This window comes from Rattus rattus, chromosome 6 (assembly GCF_011064425.1).
Source record: "Rattus rattus isolate New Zealand chromosome 6, Rrattus_CSIRO_v1, whole genome shotgun sequence".
NCBI classification, from domain to species: domain Eukaryota; kingdom Metazoa; phylum Chordata; class Mammalia; order Rodentia; family Muridae; genus Rattus; species Rattus rattus.
In genome coordinates this window covers 834,021-854,022 of record NC_046159.1, presented here as the reverse complement: position 1 = coordinate 854,022, position 20,002 = coordinate 834,021, and the positions used below count along the sequence as shown (strand labels likewise).

Sequence of the window (20,002 nt, the reverse complement as noted above, 5' to 3'; positions counted from 1 at the left end):
GGAACCTGTGATGGGTATGTGAAAAATAAGGAAAATAATGAATGTAGGTTGGAGAAGAAGTTTCTAGAAAAGGAAGCCCTCAGTTTTTAAAAGTCATCTGTTTTATTTGATGTGTACAGTGCTTTGCTTGAATGCATATGCGTGTACCACATGCTTGACTGGTGTCCAGGGAGGTTGGAATCCTCTGGAACTGGAATTGAGGGCAGTTGTTAGCTGCTGTTAAGTCCTAGGTGTCAGACCCGGGTCCTCTGCACGAACTGTGGTTCTTTACCACTGAGCCATCTCTCCAGCCCCCACCCTCAAGTGTTGATGTAGCACTGAGAGAGAAGAAATTAAAACATGAAAATGGTGTGATGGGTCAGTCTAAACTGTTACTGAGCTCGTTTGTGAAGTCTCACTGAGGGGCTTGCAGAGAGTTAGGATGCTTGAGTGGGAAAGAGGCATGAGCAGGTAGCTAGTGCACAGAGAGAAGTCTGTGCACATGGTGCACATAACTTTTAGCAATTAAGGAAATAAGATTCTAGGACATGTTGTCTAATAAGAATAATCCTGCAGGAAGGAGAAAATTAGAGCAGGAAACAGAGGCTAATGAAGGATTACAGTGAGATAAGCTGTGATGTAGACGAAGAAGGGAGCTAAGGGATCCTAGGCCTCTGCCTCCTAATGAGAAGCCCACCTCCTTCACTCCCTCCAGCCTTGCCAGTGACAGGCTTTCGTGAGCACTGTCACGCCTGGAGGGAGTGAGAACGTGGGTACTGTCTCTGGAGGGTAATTAAACGTCTGCAGGGAGATGGAAAAGTCTTTTCACAAGAGTACGACCTGGGCGAGGGCAACGCCAGGGATACAACAGATGTAATGAGAAGGAGAGTTGGTGGTGAAAACCTAGGGTTCAGACTGCTGAGTAGTCTTGACTTGGGGCGAGAGCCTGTTTAGTAGCCTCTTAACCAATTCCTCTGACCCACTGAGCCGCAGTTGTAGTAGTCTGCGTGCTCCCGTGCTGCGGACTGCTGTCTGGGTCCTTGTCTGACAGAGTGCACTAGGAGGCACGCGCATCAGTCCCAGAGAAGTCCGCATGTGCCTGTGCAGGTGCTTGTGTGCACTGTGCACACGTGCAGGCCGAGGGGGTCTGAGGAAGACACTCATGTACTCAGACCTGCAGTTCATTTCCCATACTGCAGTTCAACGTTTGGTGATTCTGTGATCAACCACATTTTCTTGACTAACCGATCAAGTATTGGTCCAAGTTGTGTTGGCTGAGGGAGTTTCTCGTCTATGATGTGAAGACCAAGTCATAAAGATGGTTATTTTTGAGCAGATGATGGCGCTCAGTGGTGAAATGTGCAAGACCCCGGCCTAGTTGCCAATACGGACAAAACCGAAACATTCTTTTGCAAAAGTCTCGAGGATGAATAAGACAAGGATCCTTAATAAATAGATCTTCATATTAGTGTAATGTTCATGCTACAAACTGGCTAAACTGTGCTGTCCTTTTCTGTTTAAGAGTCTGAGGGAGCAAGGAGAGAAAAATAAATATTTAATCAATATTTTCCATTACATCAGATGTTTTCATGGGTAATGCATAATCATGAAATGTCCCAAAAACCTTTTTTTTTTTCTTAGAGGAAAAAGCAGATTTGAACAAGGTTAAGTAACTTGAGTAGAAAATGCTCTACTCCACTGTGGGACTTTCAGTTAAAAATCCCTGCTGCTCTAAAGGAAGTTGTAAGATGTTCATTTAACTGCTGAGTAATGAAGTAAACAAGACTGAAGAAACTGGTTTTCTGTAGAAGGGTCACATACAGCGGCCATCTGTGATCTAACTTTTTTTTCCATTTTGTTTATTGAAATGTGGGGATGGTAGATCTTTAAGTTATCTTGAGTTGACAGTTGACCAAGAGAAAAGGTAAACTACCAGCACAACCACTTGTCTGATCCCAAGAAATCCCTTTCCCAAAGTGACATGTAGACAAAAGCCGGCAGCAGCACCGTGCTGGCCCAGGGGCTGGGGAACAGCTTCTACCTGCTATAAGGAAGTATTCTTATCTGTGGCAAAAGCGACCTCTGGCTTGTCCATTGACGTATGTCTGGTGTCTAGCATAGCAAGTTCTTTGCCAACTTCTAGATTCCTTCAAGCTCTATTCAACAAGTACCCCAGTTTACAAACTTCCCTTTTTCCAGGTCCCTTAAAGCCCTGGAAATGTTTTCTGCATTGCTTCTCTCTGCTTCCCTAGAGACAGGCAGACAGACAGACAGCCTTGGCGGTTTGGAATAAACTTTGCCCTTTTCCTCCCTGAGTGGCTATTTTGGTTTCTTTCCTGTGCCCATTTCATTCACTACTGTTACGGAAAAAAAGAGAGCTATGAACTTAAAATTAAAACATTGTGAGCTCTCTTTGCCATGAGTCAGAGCAATTCAATATACTTGGTATTTGAGTGGTTTTGTAATTCTAACAAACATTTTACCTCAAATACGGCAGTTTTAGGTAAATTAAACAACAGTGTATCTGAAATACTTAGAAGAACTTCTGTTCCTTGATGGCCATGATGTCCTGATTGGATCAGGCTTCCATCTACCGTGGTGAGCAGAAAACAAAAGCTGAAGGTGCCCTTAAAGTTGTGAGGAGCAGCTGCCCCTGCAGTCCCAGCCACAAGCAAAAGCCATGGGTTATATTTTTTAAAACATTTTAATTTTTAATTTATTAACTTTTTAAAATGCAGGAGTGCACCTACATGCCAGTAGAGGGCATGGGATTCCTTTATAGATGGCCATAGCATCCAGGTGGTTGCTGGGAATTGAATTCAGGACCTCTGAAAGAGCAGTCAGTATTTTTAACTGATGAGCCATCTCTCCAGCCTAACTATGTCTTATACGCATAGTTTTTAAATGCTTCCATTAGTTAAAAACACTTGAATATTTTTAACCAGTGTTAAAGATTGTCAGATGAACTATTTATGCTTTTAACGTGTATTTCGTTACTTAAGTTTAAGTTTCATAGCTGTAAATAAGAGTGACAAAGTCTGCTTCCGAGTGTTGAATGCTCCTTTAAGCATTTCCTTAGTGGTGTATTGAGATGCCAGTCGTTAGAACTTGTGCTTTGTAAGGTAGTATTAGTCAGTTATTTTAGGACACTAGTGGTTATAGAGAATGTCAACTTGTAAAATTTATGTTTGTTTGTTAGGCTTTTTCTTTTTTGAAACATGTTAATTTCATTTGATAGCTTGTTGTACTAACACCTGTAACCACCTTTGTTGAAGAAATTTTAGGTTCATATTTGGTATTCTGTAAGATTGTAGGTTCAAGATGCTGTTTTTAAAGAAATTTATTATTAATGTGTTTGATTTTGTTTAGAATTAATTTCTTTCCTTGAACGTTGCCGACTCTTAAAGTAAAGTAGCCTTGTCTTTGTGTTCTGTACTATTGGTAATGGTGGCAGACCTAGAGGTGAAAATCATTATGACAGCTCGCACACACGTTCTTTCTTTCTTTTTTTCTTTCTTTCTTTTCTTTCTTTTTTTTTTTTTTTGGTGGCGGGGCTGGAATTTACTCTGTAGGACAGGCTGGCCTCAAACTCTTGGCAAGCCTCCTGCCTCATCCTTGTAAGTACTGTGGTTATAGGCATGTGCTACCTGTCCTGGCTAATTGTGACAAATTGGGAACTTAGTTCTTTATTTGGCAAATGTCTTTCTCAGTTTCTTATTTATCTTGATTGCTTAGGTGAGGAGACGATGTCCTCTTTACCATCTGATTTTGTTGTAGCTGTTCTCCTTCAAGTGGACATACCGAATGCTCCCTCAGTGCTGATAATGATGTATGTTTTCTGTTCCCTATGGAGCTGCTCAGGTAGACCAGAAGGTGATCTCTGTGCCTTGTATCCTACTCACTTACCTGGGCAGATCAATCCTTCTTCCTTTTTTTAGGATAATTGTCTTTTTCTCTTCATTTTTTTAATCCTCACTTAGCTGCCACTAACATTTATTAGCCTAGCACCCATTGCCCCATCCCACCACCCCTGAATCCCTTTTTTTAGGTAATCTCTTGCTATGCAGACCAGACTGGCTTTGAATTTAGAGATCTGACCTCTCTTCTCAGTGCTAGAATTAAAGGCATGTGCCACCACTCCCAGCCTAGCATTTATTCTTATTTTTGATGTATATATTTGAATAGTTTCTTCTTCTTTTTTTATTTTTTAGGTAAAGTTTGGTAATACAACCTTTAAGACTGATGTGTACCTCAAGTCACTCAATCCTCAGTGGAACTCGGAGTGGTTTAAATTTGAGGTAAGCTGTTGAATAACTTTGATGTTTGGGTGTGACCCCTTTTCCTGAGAATGATAAAGAACAATTTCTCCTTTAAGTTTGCTAGTTTTTATGCCTGTGAAGTATTTCCACCTCTGTTCATTTGGGAGTATTGGGGTTGTTTTGAAGCGTTGAATCATAGTTAACATACATGCCAGTGCAGATGAAAATGGGTGTGCTCATAGGCTTTATGTTCCTGTTTTCTTTGGGTTCTAGCATATACCCGATCTGAAGAGCAATGCAGACGCAGAACAAGCACAGTCTTGTCTTTTTAAACTACTTTGTAGCTGAGGTTGACCCTGAACTCTTGATCCTCCTGTTCCTACTTTGCAAGTGCTAGGGTCATAGGCATTTGACCCCAGACCTGGTTCCAACCACTTCTGCATTTTTAATTTTGAAGCCGAGCCTTGCAGTGTTGTCCATGCTGGCCGTGATTGAGACCCTTCTGCCTCAGCCTCTCCTGCACCTGGTACGTTCTTGCTCAGTGTCATTTTAGGTGCCCCTCCCTCCGTAGCACTCAGTACATTCACAGTGTTTTACAAACATTACTACTCTTTCCAAACCTTTGTTACCCTAGACAGAAACTGTGCTGCTTGAGCCGTAATTTCCATCCCCTTTTTCTTAGCCTTGGTGCCTTTGACGTTGTCTCTTTGCGTTTATTAGGATATAACTCAGCACGCATTTGGGGGACCCTGAACCTCTGGCTCTTCTGCTTCTATTTCCAGAGTTCTGGGATTGTAGACTTTTTGTTTTTAAATTTTATTCATTCATTCACTTATTCATTCACTCATGTCTTATTTCTCTGGGTGTTTAGCTTGCCTGTATGTGTGAGCACCAGATATGTACGTGGGGCTTGGAGAGGTAAACCTGTGTCCTCTGGAAAAGCAGCCACTGTCCCTGTTAATCGCTGAACCTTCCTTCAGCCCCTGGCATTCATTTTTAAATTTAATTCTTTATCTTGAGTTATAGAAATTATTTATGTGTATAAATTTATATAGACATTCATATGTATGCATATTTTGCTAGGGATTGAGCTTAGGTCTTTATATGTTTTTTGTATTTTTAATATTTATTCCTATCATAAACCACTTGCAGATACTTTCTGATCTTCAGTATACTTTCTTACTTTCTTGTTTGTTTTTTTAAAGACTGCATTTCTTTGCGTAGCCCTGGCTGTCCTGAAATTCGCTCAGTAGACTCCAGGCTGATGTTGAACGTAGAGATAGACCTGCCCTTCTGATTCTGAGTGCTGGGATCAAAGCCATGTGCCGTCATCGACTGGCTCTTTTTGATATATAGATTTTTTTTTTTTATGAAGCTCAGTACATACAGATTCATGTTGTTGTTTATGCTTTTGGTATCACAAATCCACTCTCTTTGTTTTCTTCTGAGAATATCATGGTTTAGCTCTTATCTATAGGTCATTGATTAATTTTGAATTAACTTCTTTAATGGTATGTAAGAGGCTAGCTAATTTCTTTCTTGTGTGTGTAGTAATTTATGTGTTTGTTAAGAGACTTCATTCTCCATTGACAAGAGCTAAGACTATCTTTTTAGTTTACAAGTCAACCAGGTGCTGGAGAGATGACTCAGTGGTTAGGAGGACAGGCTGCTTTTTCAGAGAACCATTTTGTACCTGGCTTTCATAGGGGAAGCTCACAAGGGCCTAGAGAGCTTCTGAGGACCCAGTGCAGTTTTCTGGCCTCTATGGGCACTCGTATGCATATATGCATGCATATATAAACACACAACATACCACACAAACACACAAAAAACACACACACAAGACATCACACACACATATCTCACAAACACACACCCATACCCACACCCACATGCCACATCCATACAAAAATCTTGAAAAAGTCAACAGAAGAAGCTGTATTTGAGACACACCATGACTAGGGTTTAATTCTCATTGGCTGTGGTTGTTGTAGGTTATCGAGCGTAGATGTAGGTCTGTGGGGCTGTGTGGCTGATCAAGGTTGATCAAGGGTGAGTGAAGGTGGGTCAAGAGTTGAGAGTGGGCTATGAGGTTCTGGTAGAGAGACAAGCCTGGCTCAGTGGCAGGTTTTGAGGTGGAGGAGAAGGTAGATGAGAGGAGTGCTCTGTCCAAGAGGACCTGAACCTGGGATCTTCTCCAAGGCTCGGAGGAGGAGCTTCTCCTCCGCTTATCCATGCCTGCTTTTTGCCTCCTTTCTTTGTCTGCACTTTGTCTCCCGTCCAGGAGGGATCCTTTTGAGGCATCATGGGGTGTTTGATGGCTGTGTGCAGTATTCTCTACCCTATGCTAAGCCATTCTCTCTTGTTATGCCTATGATATGTTAGTTCTTCTAGTTCTCTGGCTTCTTTATGGGTGCTTTCTGTAAAAACATTAGTTTCTTGTTGTGCCTAGCTATCTCCTGGTAGTGTCTGTCTTTTTTCTTTGTGTACCTATTCACTTTTAAATGAGTTGTCTCAGTTTCTGACATGCCCAACTCCACTATTGTAAGTTTTGGGGACAGGGTGATGAAGCATTGAAGAAGTTTTCACTTAGAATACAGTTTTGCCATGGTCCTTACATAGGACAGAGAATGATTCCCCTGTCTTCCTCATCTGAGCCTTACTTTGCAGTCATTGTGCAGACAGGGTAAAGGGTAGTTCCGCTGTTCTTTAAGGAAAGAGAATGAAGTGCAGCAGACTGTTGGCTGATCTGAAGGATACTGTGGTTTTGTTGAGAGCCTTCCAAACTACCAGGGAAGGAAGGAAATCACACTGCTTTGCTCCTGGTCAATGGCACGATTGCGATCTCTCCTTTAGTTTCAGAAAATGTATTCTACAAGAGTCAGGATGCTGTGAACTGCCAAGGTCTGATTGGAGAAAATGGAAGTCCTATTCCTGGAGCTTGCTAACTTATCCATGTCTGCATTCGTGCTGTCTGTTTTGAACTTCGTTTTCCTCAGTGTGTATCTTTTCAGAGGTACACCAGGGTGGCTGTAATTCTGTGTTCATCCAGGAAGGTCTTGTGTGAGTTAATATGAGCTGGCAGCAGTGAAGTTGGGTGTTACTCTGAAGTCAGTTAGGCATTAGGTCGGTTTGAATATTGGCATTTTGAGATACGTGTGTCCTTTAGATACTATACAGGCATGAGTGGTTTAGGCATGCTGTCGTAGTCATGGTCTGTGGCTGTGAAGAGACACCATGACCAAGGCAGCACGTGAAGGAAGCATTTAATCCTGGGTTAGCTCCCAGTCTCCGAGCTTTACTCTTTCTTTCATCATCACAGTGGGGCAGATATGGTGCAGGAGCTACATCCCCAGAGAGGGATGGGCCTTGCCTGCCACGGGCTAGGAACCCTTAAAGCCCGCCCCCAGTGACACACTTCCTTCAACAAGCCCACATTTCCTAATCTTGTTAATAGCTACTAATAGGACCACTCCCTAGTGATTAAGTATTCAAATATATGGGCCTCTGGGGCCATTATTCAAAATACCACATTCTACTCCCAGTCCCCTATAGGCTTGTGGCCATACTATAATGTAAAATGTATTCAGTCCAATTTTTAAAGTCCCCATAAATGTTTCAGCTTTTACACTCTTTAAAAGTGCAAAGTTTGAAATCTCTTTTGAAACTCATGGCAGTTTATTAACTGTTACCCTGGTAACATCAAAAAGCAGATCTCGTGCCTTCAACACACAATGAGACAGATTAGACATCATCACTCCAAAAGGGTGGGCAGGGAGCATGGTGAGGGATACTGGACTAAAGCAGTCGGGCAAACTCCAAACTCTGCATTCGCACGTGTGACCCCAGAGCAGTCTTCCTGTCTCCAGCTTTCAGCTTTGCTGACTGCACCATTCTTCTGTTTCTTGGGCTGGGTCCACACCTAGTCTGTAGCTCTCCTAGGCAGGTACCCCATATTCTTGTTGTTGAGTATTTAATCCTAACCCAGGGTTTCTTCCCTGCCTTTGACCACTTAGTTCCCAGATTAAAGACACACACACCCTTTATATTTATAATAAGCCTTAATCAGTACAAGAACTGGGCAGATATCTACACTGTACGCTATTATGTCTATTTCCCAGCCAGTAATCCTATCATATAATTTGCCATCTTTCCTCTGGGCTCTTAACTCCAATTGGCCATCACTTTAAGATTCTTACCTCGTGGCAGCTTCTCTCCTCGGGATCTCCTCAGACCCCAAGCCTGGGAACCTAAGGACCCCTCCCCCCATCTCCCATCTGCCCAACTGTAGTCTTTTGTAGTGTGTAATTTTAAAAAAAAAGTTCACGCAATGGCCAACTAGGCACCTGCATCGGTGGTCTTGTCCACCCCAGTGGCTGGCTGGCTTTAAGTGGTCTTGCCCTGGTTCCTGTGGCTAGCCTTCCGCCAAGCTGCTCCAGTCAAGAACCGCTCCCAAGCTAGCTTTCCATCCTGGCTCTCTTGGTCCACATGGTCAGCTGTGGGCAAGGCTCTCGCCAGCCTGTGCTCCTGTGCTCTGCTGTGGTTTCCTCTCCCCTGGTTCTCGGTCCAATCTTCCCGTTCCAAAGCCTGATTTAATTCTGCTCTGGCTATGTTTTTTTCCCTCCTTCGTTCTTCTCCTCCTGCCAGGAATGGAAAATACGAGACAATTTAAGTTTAAAATCAAGAGATGACACAATCGTTGGGTGTGAGTCTATCATCCTAAACTCATCGACTATTCTATGTCAGACATCTTCTGGTGGTGGAGGTTGCCACAGGGTCTGCCAGTTCTATATCTTGCCTCCTCTCGCTCTCTTCCTCTCCTCCCAAGTCCTCTCTGCCTCTCTTGGACATGGAGGCCCTCCTCCTCATTTTGTCCCAGCGATTGGCTTCTTGTCTTTATTAGCCAATCAATTAATTGGGGGAATATTCCCCTACATCTTTAAGCATTATTCACGAATCAGGGATAACTTGGGGGGCAAGTTTACATAGCATCACTTGTCTACATTCAGACTCTCTTGTCCATAGAGGCAACTAGGCCTTGGGGCTAGTGTTTAGCATTACAATACAAGCAAAAGACCAAATCTTAACAGACTGGCATCTCTAACATCTTGGAGGTCTCCACCATGATCCAAGCTTCACCTATACAACTTCATGTTATGGCCTCTCTAGGCCTCCGTGGGAGGACACCCTGGTACACACCTGGCCTCAGAACTCTTCCTTAGCTGCAGAGGGAGATTCCACAACCCCGTTTTTGTATCCTTGACTCTAAAGCCTGAATCACATGGTCAAAGCGTGGTTCCCTTAATCAAACACTTTTTATCATCTTTCTGTTTCGATGGTTTCCTTCACTTCTTAAGTGTTTCTGAATTACTTTTCACAAGTTGGGAACTGAGCTCTATTCCATTTAGCATCAGTCTTCCCTTCCTCCTGCCTACCCACAACCGGGTTTCTTTGTGTAGTCTTGGAAGTCCTGGAATTTACTCTGTAGTCTAGGCTGGCTTTGAACTGACAGAGCTCTGCCTACCTCTGCCTCCCAGGCACCAGGATCAAAGGTGTGCACCACCGCTGTCTGACTTGGTTTAAACTTTTATCCTTTGTGCGGTGAATATAGCTCCATTACACTTCTTGGTGTTCCTTTTCTCCTCAAGCCATACATTTAAATTTTTTCCTTGTTTAGCTTGCTCCTTCTCATTATCAATATGCATAAGAATGATCACTAATAACCACAGGACTGAGTCAATACTAGACGGCCTTGAAATCTCCTCTACCAATGCTATTGATCCTCAGGTTAGTCTCTGACAGACTTTTTTTTTCCAACAAGGGCAGAAAGCAGCCACATTCTTTGCCAAGATATCACAAGAGTGGCCTCCAGGTTGCTTACTAATATTCTTCTCTGAAACCTCTTGGGCTAGGCCATCATACTCTACATTGCTCTCAGCACCTCTGTCTTCCTCGCTCATACTAGTACGGCCCATTCCACTTAGTGTTCAGCTGCTTCCTAAGCCAAGGCCTAAAAGCCTACATTCTGCCAACAAGCAGGCATGGTCAGGCCTGTTAGAGCAATGCCCTTCTCCCTGGTACCAACTTCTGTCCTAGTCACTGTTCTGTTTCCGTAAGAGACACCATGACCAAGGCAGAACTTATGAAAGGAAGCATTTAACTGGGGGCTCTTGCTTACAGTTGCAGAGGTTTAGTCCGTTGTTATCACAGGGGAAGCAGTCATGGTTCTGGAAAAGTAGTGGAGAGGTACATCTAGATTCACAGGCAGAGGTCGGGGAGAGGGGAGGTCCATGGAGAGAGAGAGGGGAACCACGCAGAGAGACGAGATAGACAGACTGCACCTGGCATGGACTTTTGACATCTCAGAGCCCACCCCATCACTGCCACTCCTGGTTATATATACTCACACTTCCTCCAAAATGGCCACACCTCTTAATCCTTTTAAATAGTGTCACTCCCTGGTGACTAAACATTCAGATATATGGGGCCATCCTTATTCAAACCACCACATATACTAAGGAAACAAAACTGCAAGTTGAAAAGCTGCTAAGCTGGGCAGTGGTGGCACATGCCTTTAATCCCAGTGCTTGGGAGGCAGAGGCAAGAGGATCTCTGTGAGTTTGAGGCCAGCCTGGTCTGCAGAGCAAGTTCCAGGACAGCCAGGACTACAATGAAACCCTGTCTCAAATAATAAAACAAAACAAGCTGCTGCCATACTTGTGCCTCAGCTGATAGCCAGTAAGGGGTCCCCTGAGACGTGGCATAGTGGACAGTAGCTACCATTCCTAATGATCTTCCTGTGGGATGTGCTCGGGCTTCTCCAGAGAACCACTTCCGAGGAGCTTGGCTGTATCTGGGCTTTCTACTGAGGGACGCAGCTGTAGACGCTTCTTCCTGGAAGTGCTTTTCTCCAAAGCTTCCCAAGGGACGGCTCCCTTAGGAGGTTTTCCAGCTCTGGGTACTGGTTGCACTGATAACTTGTCACTTGCTAGAGAGTCTGGTAAATGTAGTCTTTTAATGGGGCATATTGTATGCAGTTGATATATCTCAATATTTAAAATATTTCTGAGAAGCCAGGCACATGTCTTTAATCTTACCACTGGGGAAACTGAGGTAGAGGCCATCTTGGCCTATCTATTGAGTTCCAGGATAGCCTGGACTCATAGAAAGACCCCGTCCCCCTCCCCCTCCATTTGTTTTACAGACATGCACGCACACACACATGCACACACAAATGCACACAGTTGCACACACTCACATACACATATTTCTTGCCATTGTGGAATTGTGTCCAAGGCCTTGTGCTGCAGGTGCTCTGCCATTATTTATATATAGTGCTTGGCCGAGTTACCAGGCTGTGTTTGCTAATCTCTTCCCTCTGTCCTTAGAGACAATCCCTAAGACCCGTATGGTCCGGCAGTGTATAGCTTTATGATGCTTAAAGTTGCCAAGGTTTAAGATTTAACTTCAGGTGTGCTTTTAGGTGGATGATGAGGACTTACAGGATGAACCTCTGCAGATCACAGTGCTTGACCACGATACGTACAGTGCAAACGACGCTATCGGCAAGGTGTACATTGACATCGACCCTTTACTGTATAGTGAAGCTGCCACAGTCATCTCAGGGTGGTTCCCGATTTATGACACCATACATGGTAAGGAGCAACGCGGGCAGGGATTGAAGTGTAGCTGGATACCTGTTTGCCTGGAGGACATTTGTACTGCACTGTCCTTTTTAAAATCCCAGTTCTGAAAGACATCTTGGGAACTAGACAAGTAACCAAATGTTGCTAGGAGAATCACTATTTCTCTGAGCAGTTAAAGTGCCTGCTGTCTCCATGTGACAGACAAGGAAATGCCGTTTAGAAGCTGTCTCGGGGTAGGGTGGGTCTGGGGGAGCATTTCCTAGCCAGCGTTATACTCTGGGATGGTCTCTAGCACTGACAAATGAAAGAAACGAAAAAGTGAAATGCAGAATAATGTATTGGTAGTCTATATTTTTAAAATATATTTTCTAACTGATTAATTTTGTAATTGAAAGCTGGATTCTTATCCAGAGATGATGGTACTTGCTTTTAGTCCCAGTATTTGGGCAAAAAGTAGTAAGACTGAGTTCGAGGCTAGGCTGTGGTCTGGGGACACATGAAGCCCTGCACTGCAGGTGTGTGTTTTGTGAGTTGAGAGCTGTTTTCTTCAGTGTTTGTGTCATTCATGGTTTTATTCAGTTTCTCCTGAGTTTTAGAGGAGTTATGATGTATAGAGCAGAAGTGAGACAGAGATTTGCAAAAAGGTCACAGTGACTCTCGTCACCATTTTTCTGTTTTAGAAACTAGCTATTTTTGTAAAAAGTTCAAGATCATTTGTTATGAGTAAAGAAAGCAATGATCACATTTTTAAAAATTGGCAACCTTACTTTTATTATGGTACATATCAGTAAAATTTATAAAAATTCCTTGAAGTCCTTGATAATTTTTAGAATATAAGGGTCCTGCGACCGAAAACCTCTGAGACTGGCTAATCTAACTGGATGGTTAATTTGAGGACATGTCTCCACCCAGGACTGGCACAAATATCAGGTTGTTTTCTGACCTGGCTATTCCACTGATAAAGGAATGGCAATAAGAAGTGAGATGTTTTCAGTGGAGCAGGACATTTGCTGAGGATGTGTATACATTCATCAGGACCTTATATCTGTTATTTACAAACGTTCAGAATGATAAATCAGATTGAAAAATGGGATTTCAAAATCGATTTGCCCCTGTTCATAGTCCCTGTTTTTCAGTTGAAGAAAATGAGGAAGTTCCCTGAAAACAGTGAGACAGGTGGACCATGTGCTATACTGTGGCTTGCAAAATTCATGGTACAAAATGTGATCGTCTCAAAGTTGTTGAAATAAAAGAATTTTAATCTGTATTATCATTAGAAGATTTGGTAAAATGCATAAAATTCTTGTTTGCACAGTTCCATTTCTGGATTATAGCCAACTCCCTCTCCCCCTTCACCCCATTTTCTACAATGTACCTATTATATATTCATTCTCTCTAGAGTGGGGAAGTAAAGACAATCAGATATTATGTTGCAAGTTAAAAAAATGTGACCCAGAGTGTAAAGAGATGGCTTAGTTGGCAAAGTGCTTCTGTGTAAGCATGAGGGCCTGAGTTTGATCCTTAGAAACTACAGCAAGCAGTGTGTACCAGTACTGAGGGGAGGAACAGGAGGACCCTGGGGCTGGCAGGTAGTCTAGCTAAATCAGTGAGTTCAAGGCTCGGTGAGAGACCTGTTTCAAAGAGAGAAGTGGTGGGCAGATGGTTCAGTCACTAAAATGATTGCTATAGAAGGAAAAGAGCATGAGTTTAGCTCCCTAGTGCCCATGTGTAAACATGGCATCTTCTGTAATACCAGAACTGGAGAGGTGGAGACAGGAAACCCCTGGAATTTATTAGCCAGGCTGTGATGCTAAAGAGGTAGTCATGGACCCAGATTAAAGCACTAAACAGTTATATGCATGAAAAAGTTTCCCAACCTTTTTTTTCCTCTTGGTTTTTCGAGACAGGGTTTCTTTGTGTAGCCCTGGCTGTCCTGGAACTTGCTTTGCACCACCACTACCACATGACTAATTTCTTAACATTTAACATTTAAGATTGTTTATAATTGGCTTTTTATGGACTCTGTGTTTGAAACATCTCTTCTGGTTTTAGTAAATTCTAAAGGCTTTTCTTAGACATTGTTAAGCTATACAGACAGTCAGGTAAATGTAGTTAGTAAATGTTTAGCAGCAGGGCTGGGTCATTTCTTTTTATTGCAGCATGTCCTGGAAGCTGCATGGTAAACCTCATGTTACATCAGAGTCCACGTGGCATGTCCTTGGTGTTATCGAGAGCTGACGTTTATTCTTGCCCTTTCGCCTGTTAGTTAGGGCACTATGGAAGCTGGTAAACCTCACTTACATACTGATTTCTTCTTCAAAACGAGGATGGTGCTACTGCGGCAGCATGCTCCCTGGGTTGGTGTGAGCATTAGTGGGCTGTGGCCTAGGACTCACCAAGTCTTTCCACCACTGCCATCCGTCATCCCTCCAGGGACTTCATGCCTCAGGCGGTCTTGGCTCACGTGGATGAGCCAGGTAATTGTGGACAGTGCTTTTCTCGGGCTGTCTCTGCTCAGCCTCAGTGTCCCGAGGGCCGAGGGTGGGACTAGCTAGGCAGCACAGTGACCGTGCCTGCATGGCAGCACATTGCCTGAGGAGCAGTAATTGCATCTGTTTGCGTCACGATTGTACATGTTCTCTACTTAGAGACTTGATTTTCTTTTTAAATCTGAAGGTATCCGTGGAGAAATCAATGTTGTTGTCAAAGTAGACCTCTTCAATGATTTAAACAGATTTAGACAGTCATCATGTGGAGTTAAATTCTTTTGCAGTAAGTAAATACATTGTTTTGTTTAACAGAAAAAATTAGTAATTTTTAAATATGGAAAACTAATATTTAGAAGGGTTAGTGGAAAAAGTGTTTTAGACTTTGGTTCTGATATAAGAGAAAAATGTTAAACTTCTAGAAATAGTCACTGTACCTCTGTGACTGTTTATTTTGTTTTAGAGTAAATGATGTCTAATTTTTACAAGTGCTTAGAAACTTTTGTTAGAAAAACCCTGAGGCATTTTGCTGTAGTCTAGAATGCTGAGTGAGCGGAGCAGAGCTGGGGCCCAGTCTGTAGCCTGGACACGTGACGCCCCAGACAGTGATGTGTGGTGTAGCACACAGCCTGCACCGCTGATCCACAGGACAGGGGTGTGTGTGGGACTGCTCTGGCAGCTCAACACCATCCTCTGTAGTGGACCCAGCATCCCCAAGTAGTTATCCGTAGTGCGTGAATACAGTTCTTGAGAGACTGGTATGGATGGTTCCCCTTTGAATCTGACTAGATCCCACTTAAATCCAACCATACACTTCTTTCAATGAGTCTCGAATGCATCTGTGTACTGTGTACTGTGCCTGCTGTACCAGCTGGCTGTGTGACCATGGGTGCTGCTAGGAACAGGGGTCTGAGGGACTCATTAACATGTTCAGAAAGGGGCTGTCGTGTGAGATGGAAAGACATTTTGCCTTCATGTTTGCACCCACTAGCCAACTTTCATTTTGTTTTCATAAATTTCTTAAATTTATTTGTAGCTTGTACAGATCCATGTGATACTCTGATATTTTGATTTTCTGTTTAATATCTAGCTATCCTCTGAATCATGAAAGTACAATTTAAATTTATTATGTGAGAAAAGTGAGAGGTCTGAAGTTAGGAAATTATTTTTAGGATAAGACAGATCTGAAAGCTTCTTGAGAATTCATAATTGCATTGAGGTTTTATAGTAGATTTTCTTGCATTAGATCTAAAACATAAAAACTGAATGAATACTTTTCTTTTTTGTTTATATATTTTGTAAATATTTGTTTGGCTTTGTGATTTATTAAATAATAATAACTAATTTATTTTAACAGCAACATCTATTCCAAAGTGCTACAGAGCTGTGGTAATCCATGGATTTGTAGAGGAACTTGTGGTCAATGAGGACCCTGAGTATCAATGGATTGATCGAATCCGTACACCCAGGGCATCGAATGAAGCCAGGCAGAGGCTCATTTCCTTAATGTCAGGTATCTAGTAAGGCAGCTTCACTGCTGATGGACTTGTCTCTAAATTTTACCTTCTTTCTCAGGGTCCTGACATTTTACAACAACATTGTGAATTTGAAGTGTTGATTCCTTACCTCAGGCACCATCTCATCAAACCATTGAATACTTTTAACAAGTCTCTTGCTATAAATCAGATGTGCGTGTGCGTGTGTGTGAGAGAGAGAGAGAGAGAACAGGTGAACATACAGGTATGTGCGTCATTGTGGAGGTCAGAGAACATCCTTAAGTATTCCTCAACCACTGTCTTTACTTCTTTAAAACATGGTTTTGCCCTGGTTTGGAACTCACAGATTACAAATGTGAGCCACTTTAAAAACAAACAAACAACTCGTGGGCTCTGGGAATTGAATCAGGTCCTTATTGCAGTACACACACTTTGCAGACTGAGCTGCTCACCTGGCCCCTTGAAAATTCTAACTGGAGAGCAAAAGGACGTTGTGTCATAGGTGGTATAAGGTAAGGGATGAATTCTGTGGATTCCGGAAGGAGCTCTGAGCAGGGGCAGTTGTAGTTTCTTCCTTAGCATCGTTTGGACTCACAGCTTAGGCCAGCCGTGTCTCTGCTCACCTGTCACCGTGCAGTCCTTCCTTGAGAACCGACTGCTCGCCTCCTCTTGCCTGGCCAGCAGCAGATGCATGCCAGTACATGTAGGACTTGTTTCTCTTTCTGTGAGTGAGTGTATACATACATGTGTGTGCGCGTGTGTATGTGCATGTGTGTGTGCCTACATATATCCATGTGTGAGTGTGTGGGCCAGAGGTGAACATCTGTTCTTTGTTCTTTTTCTTCATCACCTTCTACCTTGTGTTTTTGAGGCCGAGTCTCTCACTGTACCTGGAGCTCACCAAGTGGCCACAGTGACTGGCCAGCCCCAGGGCTCTGCTGCTGGGAGTGTAGGGCTATAATGTCAGAGTTCAGATTTGTTTTTTAGTATATATATTTACTATATGTATTGCACACACACACACACACACACACACAAGGTCCTCATGCTTGCACAGCAGAACTTGGGTCATTGAATTGTCTCCCCATTCCTTAGACTTGGAGCCTATCTTTCTTGTTCGTCCAACTCTCTAACACCTAGGACATGAGAAGAATGCCAGCATACAGTGCAGAAATCAAACCATTTTTGCAGTAATGCACATGGGTGAATGAGTGAGCATTTACTCACCGTGCTTCAACTTGTAGCCAATGGCATCTTACCTCCCCATCGTGGAGCCTGGACCAGTTAACCTTTTAAGTTCTCATCAAATTCTGAGAGTCCCTGATTTTTCCACTCCTTTGTTTTTGTATTGCTATTGTATCCTTCCTTTGGAAGGTGTCTACTCAGAGCTGACGTTACATGAGCTCCTTTGTCTCTGTAGGTGAGCTACAGAGGAAGATCGGCCTGAAAGTCCTGGAGATGCGAGGCAATGCCGTTGTTGGCTACTTACAGTGCTTCGACCTGGAGGGCGAGTCTGGGTTAGTGGTGCGAGCCATAGGAACCGCCTGCACTCTGGATAAATTAAGTAGCCCAGCAGCATTCCTTCCTGCATGCAATTCCCCATCCAAAGAAATGAAGGAGTAAGTATGAGTCAGTGCAAGTCTTCTCAGGGAGACTTCTGTCGTTTACGTGCAAGCTCCGTTTGTTCTCACATTTTGGTAGCAGTCTTCAACATACGGTTTTTACTTGTGTGATTTTTTTCTTAACTATTTCAGATCCTTAGATGTCATCTATCTAAAGCATAAAATGAATATTTATGTCCTGTGTGGAACTTGCCTTCCTCTCTAGGACATGCTTGACTAACTGTATTCACTGTAGGCGGTGTGTAGAAAGGAGCCTGCAGGCTGTCCTGTGTAGGGCTCTCAGGCTCCAGTGTCTACCATGTGCAGGCAACTCATGAAAACAGACCGTGGGTCAATAAGGCAAGGTGGGAAAACCTCTCCTCACTCTTCACCTCCCCTCCGCCCGCCATCCTCCCTCCCTCCCTCTTATCTTTTCCTTCCCTCTTTAGAGATTGGTTCTCACTTTGTTGCCCAGGCTGACCCAAAATTCTTGGCTTCAAGCTGTCCTTAGCTTCATAAGAGCTGGGAAGGAGGTGCTCAGCCCTGTGCATGCTTAGGCAAACTTCCTTGGAAAGGCCAGGTAGTAAATACTTTAGACACTGGCAGTTTAGACTGTCTTTATTCATAACACACACACACACACACACACACACACACACACACACACACAGCCATAAAACAGAACCAAACCCGGAAGGCACCCTCCCACCTAGCACCTGACCAAACAAAACAAAACAAAACAACCGAAACCAGAGTCAATAAGTAGAAGAAATCCCTTCAAAACAGTTCCCAGTCCATAATCTAAGGGCATTTAGACTTAGAGATTGCTTGAAGGCTGTGTGCTCAGTACACATAGTCAGGGTTACTATGGCTATGAAACATCATGACCAAAGGAGCTTGGGGTAGAAAGGGTTATTTGGCTTACACTTTTACACCACTGTAGGAACCTCAGGGCAGGAGCTGATGCAGGGGCCATGGAGGGGTACTGCTCACTCACTGGCTTGCTCCTCTTGCTTTCTTGTAGAACCTAGGACTACCAGCCCAGGGACGACACCACATACAATGGGCTTTTCTATCCTCAGTAATTAAGAAAATGCCCTGTAGGCTTGCCTACAGCCAGATGTCATGGAAGCCTTTTTCTGAATAGAGGTTCCCTCTTCTCAGAGGACTAGCATGTGTCGAGCTGACATAAATTTAGCCAGTACCCCCAGTTAGGCTTATCTCTGATGGACTGGTTTCTAAGGCAGGTTCTAAGTATGGTGGGTGGGGATAGCCTGCCCATACCTGCTCAGAAAACACTACATCCCGAATGCTCTAAACTGAGATCAGTGCCAGTCCTCAAGAGCCTGTTTCGAGCTTTAGATTTGGGGTTTTTAGGTTAGAAGTGCTCAGCTCGTAAAGTCTACACTGGTACTCTAACTCCGAGATGCTCAGTGCTCTCGTTCTCAAGTATCTCAGCTAGGCACCCTCTGACCTGTCAGTGGAGGCCGTTTGAATGATGGTTGTTTTCTGTTGTAATAACTATGTTGAAAGTCTCGTCGGGGACCAGAGATGCTGACTCATCTGTGTAATGGGCACACTGTGCAAGTGAGACTCCAGGCTGGGTGCCATTAGTTCTTCCGTAAGGACCAGGGATTAGAAGTAGTTGTAGGGTGAGGCTTGGGAAGTTATGTGCTCAGGTAGGACAGACAGACAAGTTAACTTTTGATGGTGCTACTGTGTAACTCTGTGGTTGTAGAATCAGCAGTGCACAAACTAGTCAGTGCTACATAGAGCAGATGGTGGGCGAGTCAGCCTCATCCGATGACGTTTTCCTAGTTTAGAGTATCAGGGGATCAGACTTCTGTAGACGGACAGTCTAACCCATTTCCTAGTTCAGCAGTAATCAGCAGAAAGGAAATGGAAACAATCGCAAATCTCAAGGAAGGTTTTGTTCTGTTACCTTATTGAAAAAGGAGATTTTCCTTATCTTGAGCATACATGTGTTTAGCCCACTCCTTTGGTGTTCTTTAGTTATTTAGATTAAATTCTGCTCACAAAATTTAGCACAATAGTAGCAAGTTTTATTGGAAATTATCCTTACAAGTGAGATTAATTAAAAAGTTGTAACCTCTGTTTTATGTTCCATTAAAAATGTGTCCTAAGGCTGGAGATATGTAAAGTATTGCCTGACATATATGAAGTTCTAGATGTGTATCACAATACTGTAATAAAAAGGCATACGTATAAAATTTGTCCTAAAAAACGTGAACTTTTAACTCACACTTGGAGAATTAGATTGTATATAGATTCAGATACTACCCCCTTTCCTGTAGTAAATTTCATTAAAGACTTGCTGCTTGAAGCCAGTCACCACAGTCCGTGCCTGTAGTCTCAATATTTGGGAGGCTGAGAGGCAGGACGCTCTCAAGTTGGAGGCCAGCCTGGGCTACTTGGTAAGAGTCTGCCTCTTAAGTAGTACACACACACACTCACACACACACACACACACACACACACATACTCACACACACATACACTCACACACCCTCACAC

The 20,002-nt window shown here is 43.3% G+C and overlaps 1 protein-coding gene across 18 annotated transcripts in view; it reads left to right on the top strand.

Moving 5' to 3' along the window:
- The window catches only part of C2cd5 (C2 calcium dependent domain containing 5), an 86,433-nt gene that overhangs the window by 6,306 nt on the left and 60,125 nt on the right, over nucleotides 1–20,002 (top strand). For all 18 annotated transcript variants that reach the window (XM_032905373.1, XM_032905381.1, XM_032905379.1 and 15 more), the window contains exons 3-7: nucleotides 4,191–4,277; nucleotides 11,722–11,893; nucleotides 14,561–14,656; nucleotides 15,728–15,883; nucleotides 17,287–17,485. In XM_032905373.1, the coding sequence (XP_032761264.1) occupies nucleotides 4,191–4,277; nucleotides 11,722–11,893; nucleotides 14,561–14,656; nucleotides 15,728–15,883; nucleotides 17,287–17,485 (710 nt within the window). The remainder of the gene's footprint in view (nucleotides 1–4,190; nucleotides 4,278–11,721; nucleotides 11,894–14,560; nucleotides 14,657–15,727; nucleotides 15,884–17,286; nucleotides 17,486–20,002) is intronic.